This window comes from Epinephelus fuscoguttatus, linkage group LG4 (assembly GCF_011397635.1).
Source record: "Epinephelus fuscoguttatus linkage group LG4, E.fuscoguttatus.final_Chr_v1".
NCBI lineage: Eukaryota > Metazoa > Chordata > Actinopteri > Perciformes > Serranidae > Epinephelus > Epinephelus fuscoguttatus.
Window position 1 is genome coordinate 41,693,013 of NC_064755.1, and position 27,177 is coordinate 41,720,189.

General features: G+C 40.5%; 2 protein-coding genes across 4 annotated transcripts in view; one reads left to right on the forward strand and one right to left on the reverse strand.

The window, feature by feature from the left end:
* Nucleotides 1–21,751, reverse strand: rassf9 (Ras association domain family member 9). Its single transcript, XM_049573054.1, has 2 exons — nucleotides 21,592–21,751; nucleotides 1–3,149 (listed from the first exon to the last, which is right to left on the reverse strand). The coding sequence occupies exons 1-2, from the start codon at nucleotides 21,636–21,638 to the stop codon at nucleotides 1,895–1,897; spliced, it is 1,302 nt and encodes a 433-aa protein (XP_049429011.1). The 5' UTR covers nucleotides 21,639–21,751; the 3' UTR covers nucleotides 1–1,894.
* nts (neurotensin) overlaps nucleotides 19,841–27,177 on the forward strand; it is a 15,730-nt gene continuing 8,393 nt past the window's right edge. The window contains exons 1-3 of one of the 3 annotated variants that reach the window (XM_049573080.1): nucleotides 19,841–20,047; nucleotides 25,108–25,214; nucleotides 27,016–27,077. In XM_049573080.1, the coding sequence (XP_049429037.1) occupies nucleotides 25,154–25,214; nucleotides 27,016–27,077 (123 nt within the window). In that variant the 5' untranslated portion in view covers nucleotides 19,841–20,047; nucleotides 25,108–25,153. Of the gene's footprint in view, nucleotides 20,048–24,948; nucleotides 25,215–27,015; nucleotides 27,078–27,177 lie in introns of those variants that run through there. The other 2 variants (XM_049573081.1, XM_049573079.1) reach the window with 2 other exon arrangements.

The following is a 27,177-nucleotide window of genomic DNA, read 5'->3' on the forward strand; positions in this document are numbered from 1 at the left end:
TTTGTGACATTTACAGTATTAGTGTTTATTATGAAAGCTGAAATGTACACTCTATTATACTTTTTGTTTTTAGGTATGATTTACACAGATATAATCCAGATATTTATGTTGTTTTGACCCCTTAATATGAGCCATTTGATCAGATCTGATTCTTGCCTCAGAGGGGAAACAGTCATAATAAAATCTCATCTGTAAAATACAATTACAAGATAAATAAATATGTTTTTCTGTGTTGTTTTATCAAATTATCTTTACAAATTTTGCCGGTGTCATAATCACTTACAGTGGTTACAGCAGTATATTTACAGTGTAGTTATAGGAAATCTTTAATTCTACATCTGAAACAGTTACAAACAACTATCTGTTTTAATATAAAACATGTTAATAGACTTTATGAGTGTGTACAGAGAAGTGCAGCTTCATAAATACCTCGAGAACTTTAAGAAGGGAAAGAAGCATACATTCATCATTATTAAGAAATTAAACAACACAATTGCTTTTAAGTAACTGAGCCCAGACATCTTAGACGTGGTTGTTTCTGTAGGAAAAAGTTGTTCTTCTTTGGGGGTAAAAATGTTCACTTAAGAGAACTGTCACACACAGTGATGGACTGTAGCCTTGCATGTGTCATCGTTACATATGAGTCACAAACGTTAGCGTCCTTTTGCCTTTCAGAAATCCACAAAGTTATTTATTGAGATTCTTTGTTCCATTTGCATAAAAAAAACACTTTGCTAAACAAGAAAGAAATATAAACCTTGATTTCACAATTTAAAAGTGATGTATCACCTTCCTCTTTGTTTTAATTTTTCACAACACAAGAAAAATATTTGGAAAAAGTAAAATTGCAGAAAAATAAATTTCATACAAATGAAATGAAATTAGATATTTCATTTCTAGCTACCATGCTGCGGAGGCATTTTACTGCCAAGTGTATTATTGTAGTATATGATACTGAAATTATAATGGGCAAATTTTCTATAATTTTATAGGAATACATCATTAATCCATTAGTCAAGAAAATCTACAGAACGTTTAAAAATTACAATAGTTAATGTTGTAGTTTGTAAGTTATTTCAAACTGTGTCATATGGTGGCCTATTGCTGCCATGCCAGAAAAAAACAAAAAACAAAAAAAACATGAATCAGCATCACATAATATTAAAAACAATATATTCTAATAATGTTTTTCATGTTTTAACAAAATCTTTTATTGCTATATTTTCTAAATTATATTTATTATATCATTTAATTTATCACTGTAACAATATGCTCTTTATTTTGTTATAACGTAAAACGTTTCATGTAAAAACATGGATTTATTGTTATAAAATGTTTTTTACATTGTGTCGTGATCACTTCTATTGTTTTATAACAAGACAAACAGTGTATTGTAATAATAAAACAATATACGTTTCTTGTTATGGGATAAAATATAACATAACAATACATTTTTAAGATATTATTACATGTTAATGATTCACGTTCTGTTTTCTTGGTTTGTCTGGCGTGGCAGCAACAGGCCATCGTATGATACACTTCTCTATTCTATCTGTTAAATTTCAGAAAATATGCCCATTGTAATTTCATTATCATAAACTACACTTTCATATGTGGCAAATAAAAGATGCAAAACCTTAGAGTTGAGAAAATAAAACCAAAGAATGTGGAATTTTTGTAAAAAAAGAAAATAATTATCTCTAATCACAATAATTGTTGATTACTTTCTGTCATTTCACTGTTTTTTTTTTTCAGCTGCAGTTAAACGACATAATAAATCCACAGGGGTTGATTTGGGATTTTTGGCTCTGTGACTCAGACGTGATGAACACATGAGAAGACAAACTGGGGTTTGTTCATACAGAACAATGAAGTGCAGGGTCAACTGGGTTGTTCAAACGTCTGTGTCCAGCGGGGGAGGGAAGTCGAGACAGGGTGACAGTGAGTCCTGACTGTGTGTGGAGCTAATCCCAGTGTCTGAGTCTGTGTCTGTAACGTCTGCAGGGGACAGACTGTGTTTGAGTTTCACTGTCTGTGAGACGCTGCACTGAGTCTCACTTTTCAGAGGGACAGGACTGGATGTCTTCTCCTCTGCTCCGTCCACAATCTGCAGTGAGCTCAGCTGAGCAGCCAGCTGCCAACACTCCTGATCCTTTGAGACCAGCGTGGCGTCGTAGTACTTCAGCTGCTTGTCTATTTCTACAGCTTGGTTGTGGAGGGACACGCCGGTGAAAAGGCTGTGCTTCACCTCCTCCTGCAGCCTCTCCAGCTCAGCTGTGTAGAACGATTCATCTGCCTCCGAGGGGATACAGGAAGCAGCCGCAGCTCCTTCCTGTTCGCTGTCCTCATATTGGCTCAGAGGGAAGCTGGCCCTCCTGAGCTCAGCATCAATGTCCTGGGACAGCTTGAGGATGAGCTCCTGGTGCCTCTGAACCTGCAGCTCAAGCTGTTCGACTCCATCACTGGTGTAAAGGTACTTCTGCAGCTGCTCGTCGCTGTTCTCCTCCAGACTCTGAGCCAGTGAACTCTCAGACTTGGCTTCCTTCTGGATTTGCACCTCAAACTGCTCGATATCCAGATCCAGGTCCCTCATGCGCTGGATCTGCTCCCGGATGGTGTGGTCCTGGTGAAGAATGAGCTGCACCATCCTGTCGATCTCCTCAGCACCCGCTGAGCTCTGACTCTCCTTATGGAGCTTCTCCAGCTTCCGGAAAGCTTTCTTCACCATGCGCTTCTGCCTCTCCGCCGGCAGAGACTGGGTGGACTGAGCCCGACTGTGCTCCCATCGCTTCGGCTTGGCCCCCTTGGACTTCCCGCTCTTCTTGATGGGCTGAGGCACAAAATCGCTGGTTTTGACAAGAATGAACTGGATGAAGGGTCTCTGGTCTCCCCAGGCATACCAGAGTCTCAGGATTCTGGTGAGAGGAGGCAGAGCTCTCTCAAAACCCTTCCACCGCTCAACGAGGCAGAAGTCTTTGGGTTCCCCGTGCAGGAGCCGCTTACTCTCTGGGATTGACTTGTGGTCCTCCAGTAAGGCCTGAATCATATCAGCACATGTTGTGTGCTTCGTTACTCCGCAGACGACCTTCTCCTCGTTGCAGACTGTAACCTGAATCTCCTTTCCTTCCACAGGCTCGGCAGTTTTTGTCCTGAGAAAAAGACAGAAAAACAAGACTTATACAGTAATCATGGCTTTAAGATGAAACATGTCTTAACTCCTGAACACAACACAGATACCCACAACACACAGATGTCTTAAACTTGTATTAAGACAAACAATAAAAAGTTGTTAAAATGCTTTTTTACAGTATCAGGGTAACTGGGTATTTTTAGTGATGTTTGCAAAGTGGTGTCATGAATGGTGATGCTGATCTGTCACTCTTGGCCAAAGTGGTGGACCAACCAACCAACCAACCAACCTATCTAACAACTACTGGATCGATTCCCATGCAATTTAGCGCAGACATTCATGGTCCCCAGAAAATAAAGCTCTCTTACTTTGGTATACCCTGACATTACCTCCAGCGCCACCATGAGGTTGACGTCAGTTGTGTTTTTTGGTAAAATGTCTCAACTATCAAATGAATTGTCTTGAAATGTGGCTCATGCCAACAGGCTGAACCATGATTGTGAACATGGTGAATGTTATACCTGCTAAACATCAGTCAATTAGCAAAGTCATTTTAACCATGTTAGCATGCAGACAATAGGCCCGTTTCCACTGAAGAAGTTCCTGGTACTATTTGTGGTGCAGGAACTACTACAGAAACATCCGCTCGCTCGGCCCTTTCAACTGCCGTGTCTCCACTGAGAGGGCGGAGTAGGAGGAAGGTTCCTGTAAAGTTATTATGTTATGTAATCGTTGCGCGACCATTTTGACCAGGGCGACGTAGGGGCGTAGGGGCGCTGTTAGCCATTAGCGGTGTCTGTAATAACTCCGGTCACAGTCCGTGAAAAAAATATTTTTTCCAGTGGATGTCTTAGTTACAACATGATTGAGCTAACCGGAGTAGTTTCATGTCGTACTCAACAACGGGAGGCTTTGAACAGATGACGTCCTGATGTTAGCTTTGCTGCTGCTGTTAGCTGTCCCTGTCAGTGGCAGCCACTGATGCTTTCTAGACATCGTGATTTCCCAAAACTGAATAAATACCACACGCAGCAACACAAAACTGCTTTGCTAGCTCAATCACGTTGTAACTAAGATATCCGCTGGAAAAAATATTTTTTTCACGGACTGTTTATTGAGTTATTACAGACACCGCTAACAGCTAACGGTTAGCCCAGCTAATCTACGATAACCATGTTGTTATTTACAAAATGTCACATCCCGCCTTGAGTATATCCAATCAGCACCAAGTAACCCCCAAGCCCCAGCCAGGAGTTTCTCGGGGCCGTTCTGAGTACCTACTCCGAGGCAAGGACTTGTTTAGCCCTTGTAAAAGATCTGGAACTCTGGGGGTGGTTCCTGCGGTGGAGACACGCACCAATGGCCCCGGCCCCGTAAAATTACCCTGAAGTTCCTGCGGTGGAAACGGGCCTATTCACATTGAGCTAAATGCACAACAGAGGCAGGAGTGAGTCTGTAGACCAGACTCTGTAAAGGTCAGATCAGTTCTGTTCACAAATAAATACAATTCAAGACCTAAAGAACAAAAAAACAAAAACCAAATCTCAGCTTCAAATATTATCAAAATCACATTTTTGTACCAGCATTGTTTAAAATTTTGCAAAAAAGCCAAACTGTTTGCATTTGTCAGATCTTGTAAAACTAAAAATACATTTAATTCTGCGTTCCTCAGCCTAAACAGGAAGCCATTAATGACTCAACGGTCATGTGACAAGAATTTAGAGAAACTCAGACTGAACTGCAGACTGTTTACGCAGAGGAGAGGACGAGAGGTTGTAAGCAGAGGTTATTAAAATGTAAATGTCAATTACAATGTAGTGAAATAAAAGTTTTAAAAATGTGGTGTGTTGTGTCAACTTTAGTTTCAGGCAAATGTCTGGCCCCTAGGCTCTTAACTTTATAGAAATGTGGCCCACTGAAGAATGTAGTTGAATATCCCGCTGTAGATGGTTGGTGTAGTTTATCCCTCAGCAGACAGTGGAGAGGTGACAGAAAATGAGGTGGTACAGGGGAGGGATAACATGCAACAAAGTCCCCTTTCAGTCATGAACCAGATTACATGGTTAGTGTCTTAAACATCTGACCATCAGGACAACCCAGTAAAAAAAAAAAAAAGTTTGCCATATTTGGTCAAGTCTCAAAGTCTCTGCACTCAAGTCCCAAATGACGACAGGCCAGTCCCAAGTCCTAAAATTTGAGTTTTCAAATCCTAAACAAGTCATAATCCACTCTTTGCCAAATGTAATGCCATTTAAACAACAGAGTAGACGTGCACTTTCATAGCAAACAGCACGATTAACTAGAACCAATGTTTCAGCCATGTCTTGATGTATTTGACTCATCTCATATTGGAAAGATGTTTTTAACTTTCTCTGACTAAACTGACTTGGTTGTAGGTTTGAAGGATTTTCAAGTCAAAAGGCTCGGTTCCGAGTTAAGTCATGAGTCATTGGTGTTTAATTTGAGTTGCAGGTCTTTTTTGATTTTGTCAAGTCATTAAATTAGTGACCTGAGTCGACACCTCTGATACGTTTTTTTTTTTTTTAAACCTCTCTAACTCTGCCAGGACACTGACGTCCTCGCTCCCCTCCCCCTCTGTTAAATGGCATCTCCCAGGCGCACTACATCATCAAACCATGTGATGTTTGGTATTGCCGGATTCAGGAAGCTCTCGACTTTTCAAAAATAACATTGTTTTTCTTCTATTTATTATGGATTTCGCACCAGAGCAGCCTAAACACACACAGTCCAAAATCGCAATGAGTGGTGACAAGTCATGTCATGCCGTTTTTCGACAGGAAAAGTTAAAGGATGACTCGCGATCTTATGTGGAGCTGTTAGCGAGGACTTAGCTGTTTTATAAAAGGTAAGAGTCTCACTCCTACCACTTTTTTTGGCTGAGATATACCATCTAGAAAGTGGAACTTTCACGTTTCATATGGCTTTATTTGGTGATATTTTATGGGGTTTCTGTGTCATAAACAACATCAGCTATCATAATCACACCTGATTTCAATAAGGTACAATGTTTGAAGCTGGCTGAGAGTTGTTTGATCACTGATAGTTCTGTTTTGAAGCAGAGAGACCGACTTGTCATTTGGAGCTCCGCCTGGATCTTTTCATGGTAAAAACACTGTAGAATGGTCATACTTTGAGCAGTCTTCTTCAAATATGAAACAAATGTTCATTGATAGTGTGCCTACAGCCTCACAGTGTCATTTACCTGCTCAGATGAAGCCACAGACAGTTGAATCTTGAAACACATTTTTTATTTAATTTTAGGCAAAATCTTCAACTTTTTACTGACTCCAGAGGCCCATTACTCTGTCTCTGTATCACCTAGAGTGTTTCTGACACTTTCACAAGAAACTTAAGAGAGTTTTCTTTCTGGCAAGACCTCATGCATGCATGTAGTCAGAGCGGTTTAGAAGCTACAGTCATTTTAATTTGGGTATGTCATTTTAGGCGTTTTTGCTACAAAATGGGGGTGGAGTGCAAGAGGCTAAATAACTAAGTTTGCAAAAAACGAAGTCTAAGACCTTGAAGTCTAAATGTCAAAGAAACTAACCCTGAAGATACTGTGTGTGGATGAATATCTGAGCAGGTGACACCTTGAACATTTGTCTCCACTGTATGAATGAATGAATGAATGAATGGGTGAATGTTGTTTGTGTTATGAAGTGCTTCAAGTGGTCGCTAAGGTTAGTAAAGTAAAAGCAGTCCATTCACCAAGTTTTACATCAGCAGCTACAGAGCTGCAGTCCGAAGTACGCACCATCACTCTCCCACTCGTTCCTTTGAAGTCCTCTCACTATTCTGAGCAGTATATTTTCTTAAATAGATCCTGTGTTGATGGTTTTCCATTAGGTCAATGAGCAGAAAACTACACTGGCTCATTTTGTGCTCCCTGACTTGATTCTATTAGACTGTTACTCACCATCTTAGTCATCACAGATGATCACTTAATGGTTCAGTTCTGAGCTATTTAACCCCAAAGCCCTCATTACCTTTTCGTCTGGATCGTAAAACTTGCTCAAAAATTGACCTCTGATGGGCCGGCGATATCAATCTTTAACATGCTTAATGGACCACCGGTAATATCCAGGACCTAATATCCACTCGCTAAATGACAGGAACCGGCAACTCAGACATCCACAACATGGACAAGTAATCAGATAAGTAGATAACATTGCCAGACATTTCAATTTGATTTCAAGATAAAGAATGATGTATCATGTTATTATTTATACAAAAGATTAAATGTGTGCAATATTCTGCAGTTCATGTGATTAATTAAGTTAACGCTGATGTGCTGGAGCTGGCTGCCAAGGTTCTGTCTCAGCGTATTACTTATATTTAAAGTTAAAGCCTACTCTGTGAGGAAAAAACAAGTGATATATAATACTCCTGTAATTACAGACAGCTCAGTCTCAAAGAAACCAGAGAAAGATTATCTATATAAGATCACCAAGAGACACTTAACTATGACAGAGAGCTGCAGACTAATTGCAGAACCACAGACCAACATTCCTTCACCCCCAAAATCAAAGAGGTGGAAATAAATCATAATTAAGAGCTGCTAATCCTGGTTAACGTCACATTTCATCTTCAGGCCGAAAAAGGGATTTCAGATAGAAAACTGTGACATTGCTGAGGGAGTGTAGCTGCAGCTCAGCAGGACATTTGTTCATGTTGTCTGACAGAAGTGGACAAAACCACAAGGCCAAAACTGTGTTTAACCAACAGACCAAATCACAAAGTTGATTTACAGTAACTTCTGCGTAGAAAACTCTCACTCCACCAACATAAAAACAAACAATGCTGAGCAAATGATGCATAAATTCTCTTGTTTTTAGTCACATTAAAAAATGCCCACTAAATAAATCTTCATCAGTTTAAGTTTATGCTATATTTAGAATAATTTCACTGCTTTACCTTGATGTCTGGAAGAGAATTATCAGAATTGTCTCAAAGCCACCAAACTAGCCACGCTAACTGTCTAACATCTGCTCAATGGTTTTCTTGTCTATTCAGTACACGTATGTGCAGATAAATAAACCAAACTAAGTACGATAGGTGTTGAGCCGATCAAATGTTGGTGTTGTTCTTGGTCTTGGTATTCAGTAAAGGTTCCAGATCTGAACCCTGCATCATGTAACTGCTGTGTCTTTATCTGCGGAGATAACCTTGGCTGACTGCAGCCCACATTCACCACCGATCTGCACCAGGGGAGGGTGGACAGAAATACACATCCTCTGAAGATGATACAGATACTACCCGCCTGCACGCCAACACAAGTGAGATGTATTAAGTCTTATTTAAACAGGAGAACTTAAACGCTGCATTATCTCCCTGATGTTACAGTCTGATAGGGCTGTGTTTTGGTTCCCACACGGCATGAAAACACACAACCGGAGCATTGTGTAAACTGGCAGTGAATAAGGTCTCAGGAATGCGATACGTATGCAACAATGCAACAGGCTGGTTAATGGTTATGGAGCCTCTTGGAGATGAGCGGGGCAAAGCAAATACCTGAGCTATGCACAAGCCAAACAAATCCAGAGCGCCTCTGGCAATCAAAAACAACGACCACGGCGACTTTGACCTCAGAGTTTCAGACTACCACCTACTCAGGAAACTCTGCAAACACTACTGCTGCTCAGGAGAGAAAACAGTGGGAGGACGCAGCGAAGGCCACACCTGTGACACATAATGTATTCAGACACTCTGCAACACAACATATGTTTATCTCAGCAAATACATTTTCTTAACTTTTCCAAGAACTATATGACCCAGGAACTCTGCAACATGTATGCAACAGCTGCAGTTGTTACTTTCAGTACACATCACGCAGATACAAACTAGAATTAACTCCCCACATCTGTGTGGCTCCGCCCACCAGTCCAGTTCTCTGACAGTCTCCATCCATGTCAGTGAAAACATGGATGCTTCACACACACAAGATCTATACAATCAGCACAGTGTCAAGATTAGAGTCACCAATTCAGTATCTGACCAAATGTCTCCCCTTCTGTTCCTGAGATATGACGTTAAAACATGATGATGTCACAGTCAAGCTGACCTTTGACCTTTTGATCTTCATTATTTTATCCCGTTAGACATTTGTTTCGAGTTTTGTCAGAATTAGCGTATGATGTGTTGTTCAGGGAAGTCTTTATAACTGTGTGCCCTGTTTTTTGTTTCTTTTTTTGTGTTGTTTTGGTTTGGTTTTTTGTTTGTTTTTGTGCTTTTAGCCTTTTGACCAATTCTGGCATTTTTATACCATGTGTATTTATTCATTTGCACTGTCTCCTCTTAAACTAAACTCAACTAAATTCATGAGTTATGGCCAAAAACATACATTTTTGTCCATTTCCAAAATTCAAAACTCCCTCACAGACAAATTAAAAGGTCACAGGGGGGTGATTTTTTGCATGGGGGTGTCATTCTGGGTGAAATTTCAAAATTCCAACTTTCAGCATGAAAATCCATTATTTGACCCTGTAATGCATTTTTATCCCAGCAACAACAACAAATGGCTAAATGACAGGAGGACATTTTTGTCCACTTGAAGGGTCATGGATGGGATAAAAATGCATTACAGGGTCAAATAATGGATTTTCATACTGAAAGTTGAAAGTTGGGATTTTCAAATTTAACCCAAAATTATTTTTGTCCACTTGAAGGGTCATGGATGTAACTTTTTTGAAGGGGAACACAAGTGAGGTCACAGTGACCTTTCACCTTTAACCATGAAATTCTAATATTTTTTTTCTTCAGTCCAAGTGGATGTTTGTGTCAAATTTTAAGAAATGTCCTTAAGTTATTTTTGAGATATCACATTCATGAGAATGGGATGGATGCAAGGTCACAGCGTCCTGACCTTTCACCCTTGACCACCAAAACGTAATCACTTCATCCTCAAGTCCAAGTGAACATTTCTGCCAAATTTGACAAAATTCCCACCAAGAAATTCTTGAGAAATCACATTCACAAGAATGGGACGAACGTAGGCACAGACGGCAACCTGAAAACATTATGGCTCTGGCCTCGGCTGTTGCCGGCGCAGAGGCATAAAAAATATAATTTAAACAGTAAATTATGTGAATTGTGATGTAAAAAGTCTTTAAATGTTGCATGTCAGTTCAGGTGGCACTAAATTTAAAGGCTGCGTTCAAACACAATAAGGATCTGACTTCAGGAAAAAGATCAAAAGAAAAATTGACTTTGTTTAAAAAGACAAAAGCCAAAAAGTAAAAAAACACTGTGGTACTGCACAACACGAGGAGGCAATAAAGATCAGGAGAGAAGGGAAGAGAGGAAAGGAAAAAGAGAAGGAAACATCATCAGTACATAGCTGTACTAAACATCTTTAAATACCCTGTGAAGTAGAGATATTTCCTCCCAACACTAACACAGGTCTAAACATGTGTCTATATGGTCACATCTGAACACACAGGTGAACAAACACGCTGTAGAGACAATCGGATATTTCGGCGAGGGTGACCCAAGTCCCCTCAGCTGTGCAGGAAGAGGGTACAGCGAGGCAGGGAAACACCTGTATTTGTCCTGGGCCACAATCACCAACACTCACACAACATCCTGCCTCCACAGTTCAGTGGACAGAGGGAGGAAGGGGAAAATGGATTCCACAGAGGTCACTGTGTTTTCAGCTCCGCTCTAATGTGACCAGAGTGTTGACAACTCCACAAATCTGTCTGGTTAGAACTTTAAGTGTCGAGCAGTTAAGGTTGTCGGCGATGGGCTATATCTGTACTTCCTCAATCCAACATGCTCAAAATGATTCAGTCTCTGTTAATTTTACATTTGATTCCATCCAAGGTACCAAAGATATAAAACCAACAACCACTGACTTTCATCCAGGAGGCTGGTGTTCACTTCCTGTAGGACTGTAAAGTCAAACCCTGTTCTTTTTTCCTAAACCCAATCGTGTGTGTGTGTGTGTGTGTGTTGGCTAAACATAACCATGTGCATTTGTTGTTGAAGGAAAGAAATGTCAGTAAGCAGCGTTGTACAGACTTAGTGCTTTTATTTTGAAAGAGACTGTATGCAAACTATGCATTTCCTGTGATAAGTTTAAGTGTATTTTGGAAACAGACAATGCATGTAACAGGCTGAAGTTGACACGGTGTCCCAGAACGTCAAAAGCCAACACACCCAGGGTACCTTGGACGTCGTATGTGGACGTGGAAAGTCCATGACCAAACGTGGACATGTGACGGGATTGTTTTTTTTCTTTTTGCTGTGGTATAGGAGGAGGTATTGAGTATCGTTATTTTTTTTTATTTTTTTTTTTTTAAAAACTAGCATTGTATCAAAGTTTAAAATATAAAATATGATTTCAATAAAATGTAATAATAAAGTAATGTTAAAAGTGAATCTCATGTCCATGTTGGAATATATTAATGTTTCATGTCGCTGACTAAATTAATCTTCATAAGCTAAGTGGCTAACTGCTAGGTGGCAAAAATAAAATGAAATAGCCTCTAGGAAGTAAAACATGGACACTCCTCAATCTGTAGACTTTTCACCTCCTTAATGGAACAATGGCTATGTTTACATGCACACTAATATTCAGATTTTGATATGTGTCATGTAAAGAGCATATTCTGTTTGGCTATTTCAAATTAGGCCTTTTTCAATTCAAGTTTTTATCGCAGTTTGCGACACACAGCCTCTTTCCTGTTCAGTAGGCTCTGTATGTTGTCATGAATACGTTGTTTACAAACCAACTCGCCAACAATTTTCAGGGCTGTGGTAGAGATGCATGCCAAAAAGAAAATCCAACATTTCTGGTCAGAAGGAGAAACTCACCTACTTTTAAACATAACGAAAACTTGGATATCAACAGGTTTTTGGATATGAGCAAATATCACAATGCTGACTTTTCAAGAAGGTGATTGAAGGACTGAATGAACGGTTCAACACGTCTGTCACCGAGAGGAAACTTTGAAAAATGATCCGATTTGATGCAAAGCAGAATGACACAAGCGGCTCGGCTGTTCTACTGCTCTAAATTTTGACATGATTACTGACATGTTGGGACACGTTAATCAGAGTATTCACAGCTGCATGTAAACAGGAAAATTGGTGGAATATTCATTTTCATCGGACATGGAAACAGCTTAGGAAGATGGTCTTTTTCCAAATTAGGGCAAAAACTGGAATATTCTGTAAACTAGTCACTGATTCACAAACTGCCACCAGACACATTAAATGTCTTTTGGGGAAAAATGATTTTGGATCTCAAACAAGACACTGGAATTTTTTTTACTGTTGAGCTACTGCAGGTTGAAAGTCATATTTTCAAAGACTACAAAACTGTCAATAGTTATTTTGTAAGGATAAACATTTTGAACTGATGCCATCGGTCTCTGGGAGTACCAAAATCCCAAACCCCCCCTCAGTCAACTCCCTGCCAGGACAAACACACACACACACACACTGCACGCACCATTGGGCTGATTGCATCGCAGCTAATACGTTCATAAGGGCTGTCACTTCGGGTGCCATTTGATATTCATAGCTTGGGATTTAGCTGTGGCTCCAGACGCAACAAATGAGGGTGCCCTCAGCTTCTGACGGGAACATGCCAACAGACAGAAATTAGGACGTTTGATGATTAATAGAAACATTCAGATATGAAATTACTGTCAAAGTGAGGATGGACGCTGTGCAGTGAACAACTCAGGACAGGTTAGACCTCAACATTTCCACCTGAGTGACCCCAAGAAACCTGAGCAGACCCACCTGACCTCTGTGTGAACTCCTGAGCTCAGATACCCAGTGAGACATCACACACACATGCGGGAGGAAACAGCATTATATTACATTTTTGTGTGCATGGGCCGACGTTACGTTCCAGCTCCACCATGGTGGCATGGTTCGCCTCCATTGTAATACTCATAATGACAACCTTGAACAATTCCCTCTGTGTCATAAATTTGTGAGCTAACAAGTTACCACAGAGGACTGCATGCTGGTGGTTTCAACAAGTCGTAACAAATGACAGAATTACAGCTCTCCAGTGTCTCAGCGTGTTTCCTCCAATCAATAAGGATGTGATAAGGTGATGCATTTCCTAAAGACATTTATCAGCAGATACAGTATATCCTCAAGACACTGCGGTCGACACGTTCTGACTTTCTAGCTGTGGAATGAACTTTTCATTAGTCTGGTGGGGAGGACATTAAACTGTGGGTTTGTTCTTACAGCTGAAAAACCAACAGTACAGAAATCAACAGATACAGGTGAAGTCACAGCAGATATAAACTGTGAATCTTTTAAAGGGTTAGTTCACCTATTAATATAAATATATTTTCTGATTTACCTCTGGTCCTGCACTTTTATTTCCCACAATGTCAAATATCCATCTCTGAGATTTCTGCTGCCAACCCAATACAACTATTTGGGAATTAGTTTGTGATCCCCACAGCTGTGAAAAATGACATTTAAACACGACTAAAGAGTCTAAAGAACAGCTAGAAGCACTGTGAGGGAACCGGAAAATCTCTGGTTCAAGTCCCCGTCCGGACCAAGTATGCAGGGTGGATTGGTAGCTGGGGAGGCACTGCTGAGGCGCCCTTGAGCAAGGCACTGAACCTCCAAGGCAGCCCCCTTGCTCTGACAGCTCTCCATTTAATGCATGTGTAGGTCCTGTTTGTGCATGTGTGTGTATTTCGGGCCTGTGTGTGTGTATGACAACAGAGTGAAAAAACTGAATTTCTCCTCAGGGTTTAATAAAGTATATCTGCTATCTCTACACATTACCAACAACAAAAGGACAGAGCTATGAAAATAACAATGTCAGAGAACTGCAGATGTAATTTTACTGTGGTGAATATAATATGTTCAAATCCACTTCAAAGTTCAACACATTACAGAGTAACAACAGCAGCAGATCTCTGTGGGTTGACCTCTGTCTCTGGTGAGCTCGGTGAACAGATTTTTGTTTTAATTCCAAGGTAACAAATACACGTGCACGAGGGTCAAAGTTCAGAGCGTAATGCAGTGAGACAGTAGTGTGCCCCAACTGTGTGCATAATGCAATCAACAGTACGTACTTTTTAAGCGCAGCTGTCGCACCTATTAAAAGTAAAAGTAAAAAGAAAAGGTGTGTGATTCGTAACCAGAGTTGGGTACAACGCGTTACAAGGCAACGCGTTAGAGTACTTTGATTACTTTTTGCAGTAACAAGTAACCTAACGCGTTAGTTTGCTGTTTGAGTAATCAAATACTTAAGTACATTTTCAAACAAGACATCAGTTACTTCCGTTACTTTCAGAACGCTGGTCCTTCAGCTCTGAAACAGCAACGGCTATCGTTTGGTTCTAATAACGGAGATAACGTTAAACCTATCAGTCTGAAAGAAGCCACGGAGCTTGTGACTCGCTACGTGGTCGGAGAAATGCTGCCGTTGTCTACGGTGGAGTCTAAATAGGTGGAGCAGGACTCGCTGACAGACATATTTCAGACTCAGGACTTGCATTATGCCTGGTACACGCTACATGCTGGTACTCACCAATTATCCCCGGTCGTCTTTCACGGCGTGTGTGATGTCATCGGGTTATTCTTGTCCTGTTTTTATTACTTTCACTATTATTTGTGTCTGTTCATGTGCCAGCCGACATGTTGTTGTAGTCACCTAAAAGCGTCAGCAGATGGCAGGAACTACATTTGAAGCGCCATACGGAAACTGTCAAGCTACTGTATCTTCCACAGGAAGTTCTGACAAATGTTTCAGAATAAAAGCCTATTTAGAAAATGGAGGGATTCTCTCAGCTGAGGTTATAAGGGGCTTTTAATTTGAAACAAGTGTTGAGTTTGAAATGACAGTGCGATATGTTAACTTTACAAAGACAACGGAGCGGATAAAAAGTAAATCTATAAACACACAGAGGGATTAATAAATAATGTAGTTTGTTTCAAATGAAGCTGGGAGCCTCTGCAGTTGTGGTGAGTAAAAGCACCGCCGCTATTTGTAAATGTTATAACTTTATGTCCGACCGTGAGGATGTACCATTGTTTGCTAGCTTGATGCTAATGACAGTAACGTTAACTCAGCGGGTTGACAAAGTGCCTCTGCTGTTTCACACCATCATTTCCCCTTTTACTCTGTGTGGTAACTTCCCTAGAGGAAATATTAAAAACACTGGGGTGTTGTTGTCATACAGTTGTCTACGGCAGCAGATCGTTCTGTGTTTCTACTGGTCAAAGTGACGGCTGTGATGGGAGAATTGGATCTCAGTGAAGGGCAAGTGGTCCATAACTTTAATTTTGGAGACAAAAAAATGTAGGCTTAGCGCCCTGTGGTCCATTGCCCAATAGCAAATGTAGAATACTCAAAAGTACTTTAAAAGTGCTTGAGTTACTTTACTCAGGGAGTAACGCAGTAAAGTAACTGGTTACTTTTTTAAAAAGTAATGCAGTAACGTACTTTGATTACTTTTAAAGTAACCCTTACCCAACACTGTTCGTAACACTCCCACAGTACAGATGAGAATGTCAGAGGTTTTACAGCTTTGTGGTTGATTTGACTTAGGAGGCAAAGCAGTGGATCCCCAGCCTCTGCTGTCTACACGTCGAAGGTCCTTGGGCAGGATACTGAACCCCAGAGCAGGAGGCACCTCGTGTGGTTGCCTCGGCCAACAGCGTATGAATGTGTGTGTGAAAGGATGAATGGTGCCTTTGGTGTAAAGCACTTTCAGTGGTCGCTAAGACTAGAAAAGTTCTGTATAAATTCACTCCATTTACTATTTACTCAAAGTATGGGACGCATTCAATTTGGACCTGATGATAGCTGTATGAAATGTTAAGAGAAAACCAAAGTCAGAGGTCAAAGGTTTCACCTGGCCTGTCTGTCACAGAGTGTGTGAATGCACAGACGACCATCACACCATTCATCTAAAGTTAAAACAGCTACATACACGCATAAACGACCACCATGGTGCTGCGATCACTCAGACCAGTTGCTGAGGTGGTCTGGGACACATTTGACCACATATCTTTTGAAGTGTAACACTGAAGTGTCCTGATGTGTCCCTACTACTAAGTCATCAATGCAAGATGTGATGGTTGCTCTGGTGACAGCGCGCCCATTGCAATATCTGTATGTGTCAATACGGTATCGATTTATTATTTATCTCATTAAATAAATTATATATATCACAGATACAAATAAAGCTTTAGGTAGGCTACTAGAATGATACAGTCAGTTGCTTTTTCAGTCCATTAGATACATTTTACTGCAACAAAAAAAAATGGCTGTAGTTAGTTAATTAGGCCACAGTGTCTTTGTCACATGATGGAGACAGATGAGACGACGCTGCTCGGCCCCGTGAATGGAACATTTACATTTAAAAAACACCCAGAGCTGTTGATAGGAGCACTGTTCTCTGCAGGTTCTGCAGGAAGGAGTTTTGTACCATCTGAGAACGTCAGCCCGAAATTTCACCTCAACACAAAGCATTTAGCAGCGAACCCAGAGGTCTGAGCTAGCACAGCCTCTGATGCTAATGCTAGCAGCCAGCCTCGTCATGCCACACTCGACCAGGGGTTCAGACTTAGTCAGTCTACCTGTGACCGCCTCACTAAGGCCCAATCCCAATACCCCCCTTGTCCACTACCCCTTAGCCCTTGGCCCTAACCTCTAGCCCTTGCCCACTACCCCTTGGCCCTCGAAATGAAGCAACGAGGGGTAGGGGTTGAAATCTTTCCCAAGGAATTGGGACACTACTCACTATGTCACTGCGTCGGTTACGTTCACGCATACGTAACTATTTTAAACAGCAAGCTGCGTGCCATCTACATTTTCAACTGGCATCTACAGTAAGTCTCCAGTTGAGTTCATCCTACCGATTGCGTTTGCCGCATTCATCATGCTTCGTTTGAAGAACGACAGATGACAGGGGACTTCTGCTAGCTAGCTAACCAGCTAACATTACGAGGCAGCATAGTTATACTAGCTGACGTGTTATTGTAATGTGAAAAATCCGACATTTTGCAGAACAGGACAGATGACAGGTGTCAAATAGTGCGAGCTAGCTAGCTAGCTAGCTAACAAACAACCTGACGACGGTAATGTTAGCTATGTATAAATTTTTTCCCCGTCTCTTGCTCGGTGGTAGCCATGGCAACGTCTACCCCTCGCTGGCAAGTCAGCATCTGAAATCCCTCGCTCAGAAGGGCTAGTTTCATACTCACTACCCCTCGTTATGTACCCTACCCCTACACGCAAAAAGGAATTGGGACACCCCTCACGGGAATGCGGAAATGTAGGGGTAGGGCCAAATTTGGATGGTCGAGGGCAGGGGAACAAAATCCAGCAGCTTTACTACGACACATCTGACAACATTCACTTGAATTAAATTTTTTGCATGCTTTCAAAGCAAAAGTTGATGTATACAATTAATTTAGATTAATTAATCACAGAGTGTGTAATTCATGTTTTAAATTGCTTGACAGCCCTGATTTACATAAATTTGTTTGCCTGCAAAGACTAGTACTTTGTGTTGTTGGCAGATCATCAGGAATCATTAACCAAATTCAAATTAAATTTAATTTGAATGATTTAATTAAAAAGTGTGTGTTTAAGAACATGGGATATTGAATTGGGTTTCAAGAATCATGTCATTTCAGTCGTATTTGTATCGACTACTAGATTTCCAGTATTGTGACATGCCTAATAGGACGTGGGAGCTATACACAGAGTTTTCTGTTTGTGGTTTGTTTAATAGAAGAAATGTACACAGATAATCGAGCAGAGCAGACACTGAGCAGGAGACACTTCCTCTGTCTTATCTGAGAGAGGATGAGGGATCAGAGAGGAAATAACAGCACTTTTCTATCTGAATATGTTGATCTCTGGGATGACTCCCGCTCTGATAGGCATCTGTGAGCAGAGACACAACACACCCCTTCCCTTCCTCTGTAACCCCCCCTCCCCCCAGCAGCTCTGTGAATCACCAAAGATGCTGCTGCTCAGTGAAAACAAACGACTTACTCTCAACACAATCGCTATGATTTTTCTGGTTTTCTGTGGCTAATTTGCGTTAACCAAACAATTTCAGCGGCTAATTGGTGTGTGCACAATGCTGTCGTGCTGCTGCATGGCTTTGGTCACACATGTCACTGACTGGCAACCATTTAATTGAAACCGCTTTGAGGCCTGCACGCGCTGGTTCACTATAGGACACAGCCTGACGCACGGGACTCCCTGATGACTCACTGTGGTTCTTTGATGATAACTAGTATTGAAACAAATGTTATCGGCTGTAATCAAGTTGTAATGAAGTTTCAACTCCACACATCAGCTTCATATTGTCATTCTTTAGCAAACACGCAGCTCAGCGCGAGTTAATGCCAGTCTCTGGAATCAAGCATTTGACATATCTACAGATCTAAACACTCGAGGTAATTATAGGTGCAGCAGTGGTAATTACTACACAGCATGAAAAAAAAATAAGACATCCACTGGAGACAGCCTCAGTCAGACTGTTTGAAGTTATCAAAGATAATTCATCTCAGCTCTGCGTGTGATGTGAAAATACATCCATTCTGCTGTGGGTGCCACTGTCAAAGAGTTTTACAGTAATTTAGTATAAAAGCCTGTTTTATTTCTGAACTTAATCCAAAGCCCTTCCTCACAGTTTGGTGGTAAACCAGTCTTAATAAGTAAAGCTAATGAAAATAGGTCTTTACCCACATTTAAAGCCTTCCTGATCCCGGCCTTGGCAACATGAATCCTGTCTGCACCCTGCGAGGGATTGGATCATGACCTAGATACTCCAAACTCTGTTTACCAAACTCTGCACTACAAAAGTTTGCAGCCAACAATCCAAATAGAATTTGTGTGCCAATAATGGAGGACAGCTTGTGGCTGGTTGAATCTTATTTCCCACCTTTTCAGGTTGGATCCCAGCTGCAGCCAGGGGCACATCAAAAGGCCATCGAGCCACTCAAGGAAATTGCTGGAGCGAATTATACGAGTGTTGATGACAGGATCTCTCTTGACCTGCAGTCAGAATGTTCTTTGACTCTGGTGTCTCAGATGTATTAAAAGTACCATCTTTGTAGTAATTACAGAGCAGAGGAAGGTGAAAGCTGATGTACAGTTTGACAGAGAGCTGCTATCAAAGAGCATATCTTACTCCAACTTTCCATAATGGGGAATAATAACCTTCCTACACCAGTTTCAGTCAGTGGGAATGTCACTTGATGTGGCAAAAATACAACTTTAGGGATAAAAAACTTGTCATGTGTGCGCTTCAGATGCACACAAACACACACGTAATTCTGACAGATGTACTTTTCCATCAATAACTGTGGAACGTAACTGAGGGTTGCAACGGTATGAGATTTTTTCAAGGTACAGCAACCGTCTCAGAAAATACTGGGGCTTCACGGTATCATGGCATTACCTAATTATCCTTTACTCAGTCAGAGTAAAGGAATGAAAACAGAGGGTCGACAAAGAGACGAATATCACTGTAACTAAAACTTGAAAACTTTTTTTAATGGAAGTTTGTGTAAAAAGCCTCCCTTTTGAAAACAACTAAAATAAAGGTGAGATTCTACACACCTTCATCTCTTCATGCATGGATCACTGCAACAGCTTCTTTTCTTGCCTGAATCGAAAATCTATTAATCTAACCCTCAGAATTCAACTGCCAAGAGACGTGATCACATCAGTCCATTGGCTCCCAGTATGTTTCAGAAGAGATTTTAAGATTGTACTGATTAGTTTTAAGGCTCTTCATGGTCTCTCTCCCAGCTATAACGGTGACCTCTTATATCGTACACCTCCTGACGTACTTTGAGGTCCTCGGGCTGCAGAGGTCTTTTGTCTGCTCCAGAGGTTGAAAACTAACGGGGACTTCAGGAAATCAGGTCGGCCAAGTCAGCGATCTCTTTTAAGTCCCTTCTTATAACACTTTTACTGGAAATCCTTTATATTCATTTAAACTGTTTTTCATTGCCTCAGTTTTTATACACCAAAGTGTTTTTACCAGTTATTTTAAAAGTTGTTGTTTTCATGTCTTGTCTGTTTTAATTATTGACATGTGAAGCACTTTGTTACTCTGTTTGAAAAGTGCTTTCATATCACAGTGTACCTTGTAAACTGGTATACTGCCTGCAGCCCTAATGTAACTGAGTACATTTACACAAGTATTGTACCAAGGAAAGCTGTAGTGCTGATCCATTAGAGCCGCTAACAAACACCAAAACTGACTGACCGACTGACCGTTCCCACAATTCGCTCAGTCCACTAGTTGCCACAGTCAGGAGAGTTGAGACATGTTGCTGTTACAGAGGGGACGGAGGGTTCAGTTGGTGACAAAAGCTGCCACCAGAGACATCACTGACCAACAGATCAGCCAAAAGCAACATATAAGTGCAACAGTGGTTACAGCGGGTTTTTAACTGAAGAAGAGTGGTTTACTTTACTTCAGTTGCTCTTCCAGTCCAAATCTGAGGTACATGTACTTAAGTATTTTCATCTCATGCCACATTACACTTTACTTCCCCAAATATATTTGATAACTTCAGTGACAAAACTGCTGAAACCATTTGTCAACTGAAGAACAGAACTGGCAACTTACTTAAGTCATTTTTAATGCAGAAACATTTCATGTTTCCAGCTTCACTAAGATTTGCTGATTCAAACTGTTCTGCATTGAGGACTTTTACTTTCAAGTACATTTTCCTCTGTAACCTTATCTTCAGTGTTGGGTTGCAATTACAGAATTCATATTGTTCATTCAGAATGAGCCTTAAAGGAATGAAAATAGGAGGGTTATTGTTGGTTACCTCCGTCCAGTTGAATTCCCCCCCCCCCAGTATCATAGATAAGCAAATGTACACAGTATGATAACCATCAACTTTTATATCATGGTATACCTTGAAACGGGTATATCACTGCAACCCTACTAAAGTAATACTTTCAGTGCAGCACTTTTACCTGTAACAGAGTACTTCTACAGTGTGGTGTGAGTACTTTTACTACAGTAAAGGCTCTGAATAGTTCCTCCACAGTACATATACTGTGATGGCAACACACAAGCGTTAAGAGTTCCTAAAGCTGGTTGATGTTGGTTTAAAACAATGATTGAACTGTCTAATAACCTTAAGAGGTGTAAACAGTGTCCCTGTGGTTTTTCATAGTGTCTTACTCTTTGTGTATTTTGTGTCTTTACGGTGTCACCATGTTGTATTTTTACTTTGATTGCCTGTGGACAGCAGTCTGCAGTATCCTAACATGAAGCAGGATGTAAAAACTAAACAGCTTTAATAGTTGAGCTCCTCTCCGTCCTGTGCAGCTCGCTCATGAACCCGCTGCGCACTGTGCGCTGTGCGTAATTCTCCCTCCTCATCTCCCCAATAACTCAGGCAACAACCCGCTCAGCAGGCTTCACGTCAACGAAGCTCTCTCATCGAGTTACCTGTTTTTCTGTCGAGCCTTCAGGAAGTTTTTTCCAAACGGAGCCATGACTCAGGAGCGCGAGGAACAAACACCAGCAATCCGAAAAAAAGCGTTAGAGTCCCAGCATGGCAGGACGTCCCGCACTTTGTGGAGTGTTTGAGAAAAGTTGGAGGGTGTTCCACTTCAACTCTGTCCGCCCCGTCCGAGCAGCGGAGGGAGGTGTTTCCCACCGACTGCACGGGTGGATCTCTGCCCCCCTCCTCCACCTGCAGGAGCGACCTGAGTAACTACCGCCGAGGAATAATAAATGAGGCAAAATGAATTCTTTGGGCAGTTTACACAAAGTCACAGAGCTCCGTGAAAACAGTGAAACATTAGGAATTAAAACGCAACACAGTAAAGAAGGATTAAGTCGGATTAAACTCAGTATTAGGTGGAAAATTCATAGGAAATATGAAGTTATGGAGCCAGAAATTGCAGAAATCCCGTCAGGAATATGGTGCTTATTTTGGGAATAGCCTTCTAAAAACTAAAAATGTTCTTGCATGAGCCATATACACAAATATGAAAAATACATGACAGAAAATTCCGAATATCGGCCATTACATGCTGTGCAGTAAACACACACAGTAATGCACACTGGTTTTGTTTATTGGGATACTTCACATCCAAAGGTGCCACTCAGAGGCCACACTCAGTAATGTATAAACAGGATTCTGGTCTCAGTGAGGAAGCTGGGACCTCTGGAGGTTTAGTGAGTGGCTCTCCCTGCTGGATTCAAATGACAAAGATGGAATTCAGACATGAAAGGAATGCAGCCTGCTTTGACTCCGCTCTGCTTTTAAAGCTGAAACATCTTCTGCAGAACACACAAACTGATATTTACACCATATCAGAAGGACAGAACTCCCTGTGGGGACCGGTTTGTGTTAAACTGAGGCTGATCTAGAATGTGCTCACACTCAGTTTGTGGCTGCAAGTCAGAGTGGATTTAGTGTAACACATTATACACACAGTGTCTTTCTAAATATCCACTCACCTTTTTATATTATTACAAGTTAAGGCATCCAAGTTTCAGATGCCAGTTTATGTTTGTGTTTGGTAATGAACAACAATCAGAGGCGATCATAAATAGAACAATTACAAAGACATCAAACAGGCATTTTATAAACAGGAAGTGAGGAAATGACTTAATTATATCCTGGGAAAGTTTACTGCTGCTGCTAATGTTTAATTTAAAGGTACAGTGTGTCCGATGGTCCAGTGGCGTCCAGCGGTGAGGACTGCAGATTACAACTAGCTGAAACTTCTACTGGTTAGAATTTCTTCGGAGTTCAAGTCTGCGTGGGTGTACACCTCTTTCAGGCCTCGTTTTGTGTGTACGTCACGTTTATAAATGAGACGCCTGATTTAAACGGACAAAAACACTGAAAAAAAATATTTCACGTATCAAATCAGTGTTTCTCGTTTGCTAGACAGGCAGCTCATGCTCTTATGTGCTCACCTTTTTTCTCTGATAACTTTTTGTGAGCTCACCTTATTTCTGAGCCAGACGTTCATAAAGTTTTTACCAGGAGCAGAATTATCCACAGAGGTCTCTTCCTCTCCAAAAGAAACACACCAGCTGATTTTAACCGTTAAAAATACAGAATAAAGCTGTTTCACATTCCAAATCTGTTTTTCTGACACAGTTCATCACAGATAGGCTTCTCACTGTGGTGGCTGACCCGAAAACGTGAAAACACAAGTGGCCCTATTAAATCCAAACTTTGACTGTGCTTGATTTGTCCGTTCTGGGATACCTTAGAAACATGGTGATACAACATGGCGATCTCTGTAGACAAGGACCCGCTCCCTGTGTAGATATAAACGTCTCATTCTAAGGTAAGGATAACACAATGACTGTTATTCTCACCTGATTATACACTAAAGAACACTGACTTTTCAAATTATCATCAATATATATTCACACACACTGACATTTAAAACATTTATGTAATTAATTTCTGTTCACATGAAGTCCAAATCAAAGCACCAGCACCTGAAGCAGGCAACAAATAATCCGATGTGATACTGTATGTGGACGTAAAATAATCTTTATCTCTTGTTTGTTATAGGCTTCACTGTAAATACACATCAGGTATGTGTATAATCCAGGTTAGAAATATATCAGAGTAAAATAATCAAAAGTAACTGATAAAAAAAAATCTGAATAACATCTTTATTAAAAAAAAAAAAAATCAAAAAAATGTGGGGCTCTAAAACTGATCCTTGAGGGACTCCCAGGTCAACACATTAAAAAAAAATGGAATAATTTGTATGACATTAGCTCAATTTTAACTGCAACATCAGCAAATGATTCAGTGTTAAAGTCAGATCTGAATGGACACTGGATTTACTTTAATTTGTTTCTGTTTTCTGAACATGTTTCTGTAGCATGGAGAGAAATTCCTCAGCTGCACAGAACCTGTTTATTTAAACCTGCATATTCAGTGGTGTTCAGAAGTTTTAAACATTTGTTTCATGTGAAGAATGAAGTTTGAACATCAGCTGAAGCCAACGTTGAGGAGATGTCCCTAAAAATGCTCAGAAAAAAGGAAATGTAAAAATCTACAATTTAGGGACCACTGGGCATCTGCTGATAAAGCTCACACAGTATGATCAAAAGCTCCAGAATACCTACTAAATGGACCCTGTGCTGAGACTTCTCAAATGAAGACATGTTTCAAAAGACTATTTTAAAATACCAATAATCAATAACGTCTAGGATGATTTTTATTAAAGAAGTTTTAGGTGGTGCATTATTTTTGATGTATTTAGAAGATTTAATTTTGATCCATTCCACTTTTAAATGAAAATAAATTTGCAGAGCTATAACTTTTCACTATGTTTCGTGTCTTCAGTAGGCGCCCATTTGGTTTGTTAGTCTCAATAATCACCTGTTGCTTTAAAAAGACACAAAATATGCTAAAAAGAAAAAAGATGCGATGAAGCACATCTTCTCCAAACAATGACACAAAGAGTGAACATTTGTCGTGCATCCTCCCACGTCACCCCTGCATCCCGTCTCTGGGAGACAAAACAAACCTCAGACTGTGTGCATTCATGAGGTGAAATAACCAAATCTCCCAAAGCTTGACGCAAAAACCTTTCGCCTTGTGATGCCAAAGTGACGTCTGATGAAATGATGACACGGTGATGGGAGGGAAGAGACGATATGGAGGGACTGATGGGTGATGGATGGATGAAGGGGGCTGTGTTAGTGGGTGGGAAGGTGGGGGTGGAGATGAGGAGAGAGAGACTGATCCTCTGACATCACATTGGCTCTTATAAACTGAGGGAATGGAGCCCACTGCACTTCACAACCAACCAGAAAACTGCAAGGAAGGGGAAGCGTGTTTGGAGCTGGAAGAGAAGAAGAAGAAGAGGAAGCAGCAGCAGCAGCAGCAGCAGCAGCATCACTACAAAGCTCCTCTCGAGCCTCTTTAGCTGTCTGTGTCTGACCTTTAACCTTATGGACTAAAATCCTCCTCAGGTGAATTCTTCAGTCTTGGATCCTTTGTGTTGTGTTGGTAATCAAGATGCAGGCACAGGTGGCGTGGTTGCTTCTCCTCTGTTTCACATGTGGTGGACTTTGTACAGGTAAGCACCGCAGCTCCTCCAACAGGTTTTTGCATTTATGAATCGTGTTGTGATTTTATGATTAATCACTGACTTTATTCAGAGTAACAAAATAGGGACAAAGCCTTGACACACAAGCCAAGTATGAAACAAGTCGCTCACATAACTTATGTATGCAACAGGTGCAGCTGCATCAGTTTGGTGATGCTGTTGCAAGTATTTAAAAACTGCATATTCAAAATCATGGAAAGATGATAAACGCTGTTAGTGGATAACACTTAAAATAAAGATGTTTTTCAGCATAAAAAAAAATTTGTTTGCTACATAAACATGTTTTAGTGAATCAGTTGTTTTAAGTCAGCTGACAGTTATTTTGAGAAGTTGTTCAAAATCAGACATTTTGAGTTAAAATAACACGTAGATAGATAGATAGATAGATAGATAGATAGCACAGCGTTTGGTCAAATATTAACTTGGTTCAACTTAATTAAGCTTTTGCGGTCAAAGTGAATAATGTTGCTTTTACTAAAATGACTGAGTTTGTGAGAGTTTCAAAGAGTTTAATATGACTGACTCAATAACGCCAGAGTTGGGGCTACTTAAAAAGATGAGTGTCATTTTTACCCCATTTTTTTAGTTGAACCAGTGGATTATTTCTTAGAGTGTATTTCTTGTTTTGAAATAAGAATTTGCACACCAAAGCTTCTTCAAATCATTTTTGAATTTGAATTTGGGTTTTCAGATTAAATACTGAATTACCTCAGCTGCCAAAATTATTTATTCTCCATTTTTGTGGGACCACAACAAAATTTACATTTTTTCAAGACTTTTATTCTTCTTTATTTCTGTGAAGACTGTGACTTATTGATTCAGGGTTCCTTCTCTTCTATGTTCCTATAAACATGTCAATGACCCGATGTAATGACTCCTCATTTAGTTGTTTTAGAACCTATTCTAGCCCATGTTAATACAAAAAGGACCCTCGTAATAAGTCCAAGCAGAATATTGAATATTGTTATTTATTTATTCATTTTTATTGTAATTTTTTTTTTATTATTTTTGTTTATTAATTATATTGTCTATTATTATTTTTTTTAATAATATTCCAAATCAAATAAATTCATTTTCATTTAATTATTTCATGTTAAATAAAGGCCACACTCAACTGTGTTTGTGTCTAAATCCAGTAGGAATTAGACTACACTTTTGGTCCAGTGAGTCTGTGAAATGGAAAAATCTTGATCCATCTCTTCTGAATCCTCAAAATTAATACTGTATGTTGTATTAACAAAGCTTTAATGGGTAACGTGCATTTTGCATCGCTCTCGGACACACTGGGGGTTCGGCCACCTGTTGAGCACTTAAATGTGGGGACACCGCACCCCCCAACCGCTCGGGGCGCCTGACCAAGGCAGCCCCCTCACTCTGACATCTCTCGACTTTGTGCATGTATAGGTCCTGTTTGTGCATGTGTGTGTCTTTCGGACCTGTGTGTTCATGACAAAAGAGTGAAAAAATTGAATTTCCCCTCAGGGGGATGAATAAAGTATATAAAATTAATAAAAAAAAACAAAACAAATAAGAACATGGGCTGAGTTTGGGCTCAGCTTATTTTGTCTTCACAAAGTATTTGAGATGTAAATGTTGCAAACTCCTGAAATACGTCTCACAAAGAGGATGAAACAGTTTAAATGTCAGGAGACAAACTAATAACAGACATTATATTTTCACATCTCGTTGACATTTATTAACACAACGATCATCAGGATCATTTAACTCTTGACTGGATCTGGATGAAAGTTTTATTCCTGTTTCTCTTCAGACGTTGACCTGGACCAGCGAGCTCTGGAGGAGGAGCTACTCAGCAGTCTCTTCACTTCTAAGGTAGGCAATTCCTTTTTTTGCACCTGTGACATCAGAGACTGAGTGTCCAAAATGCTGTGACCTGCCCGGTCAGCTCGAGACCCTTCACCTGTCTCCAGAT

Bases quoted from the DNA above. Each gene is read 5' to 3' on its own strand.
- rassf9 (XM_049573054.1), bottom strand. From the start codon at position 21,638: ATGGCTCCGTTTGGAAAAAACTTCCTGAAGGCTCGACAGAAAAACAG. The intron at 3,150-21,591 runs GTAACTCGATGA...TCTTTTTCTCAG, and splicing joins AAGGCTCGACAGAAAAACAG to GACAAAAACTGCCGAGCCTG.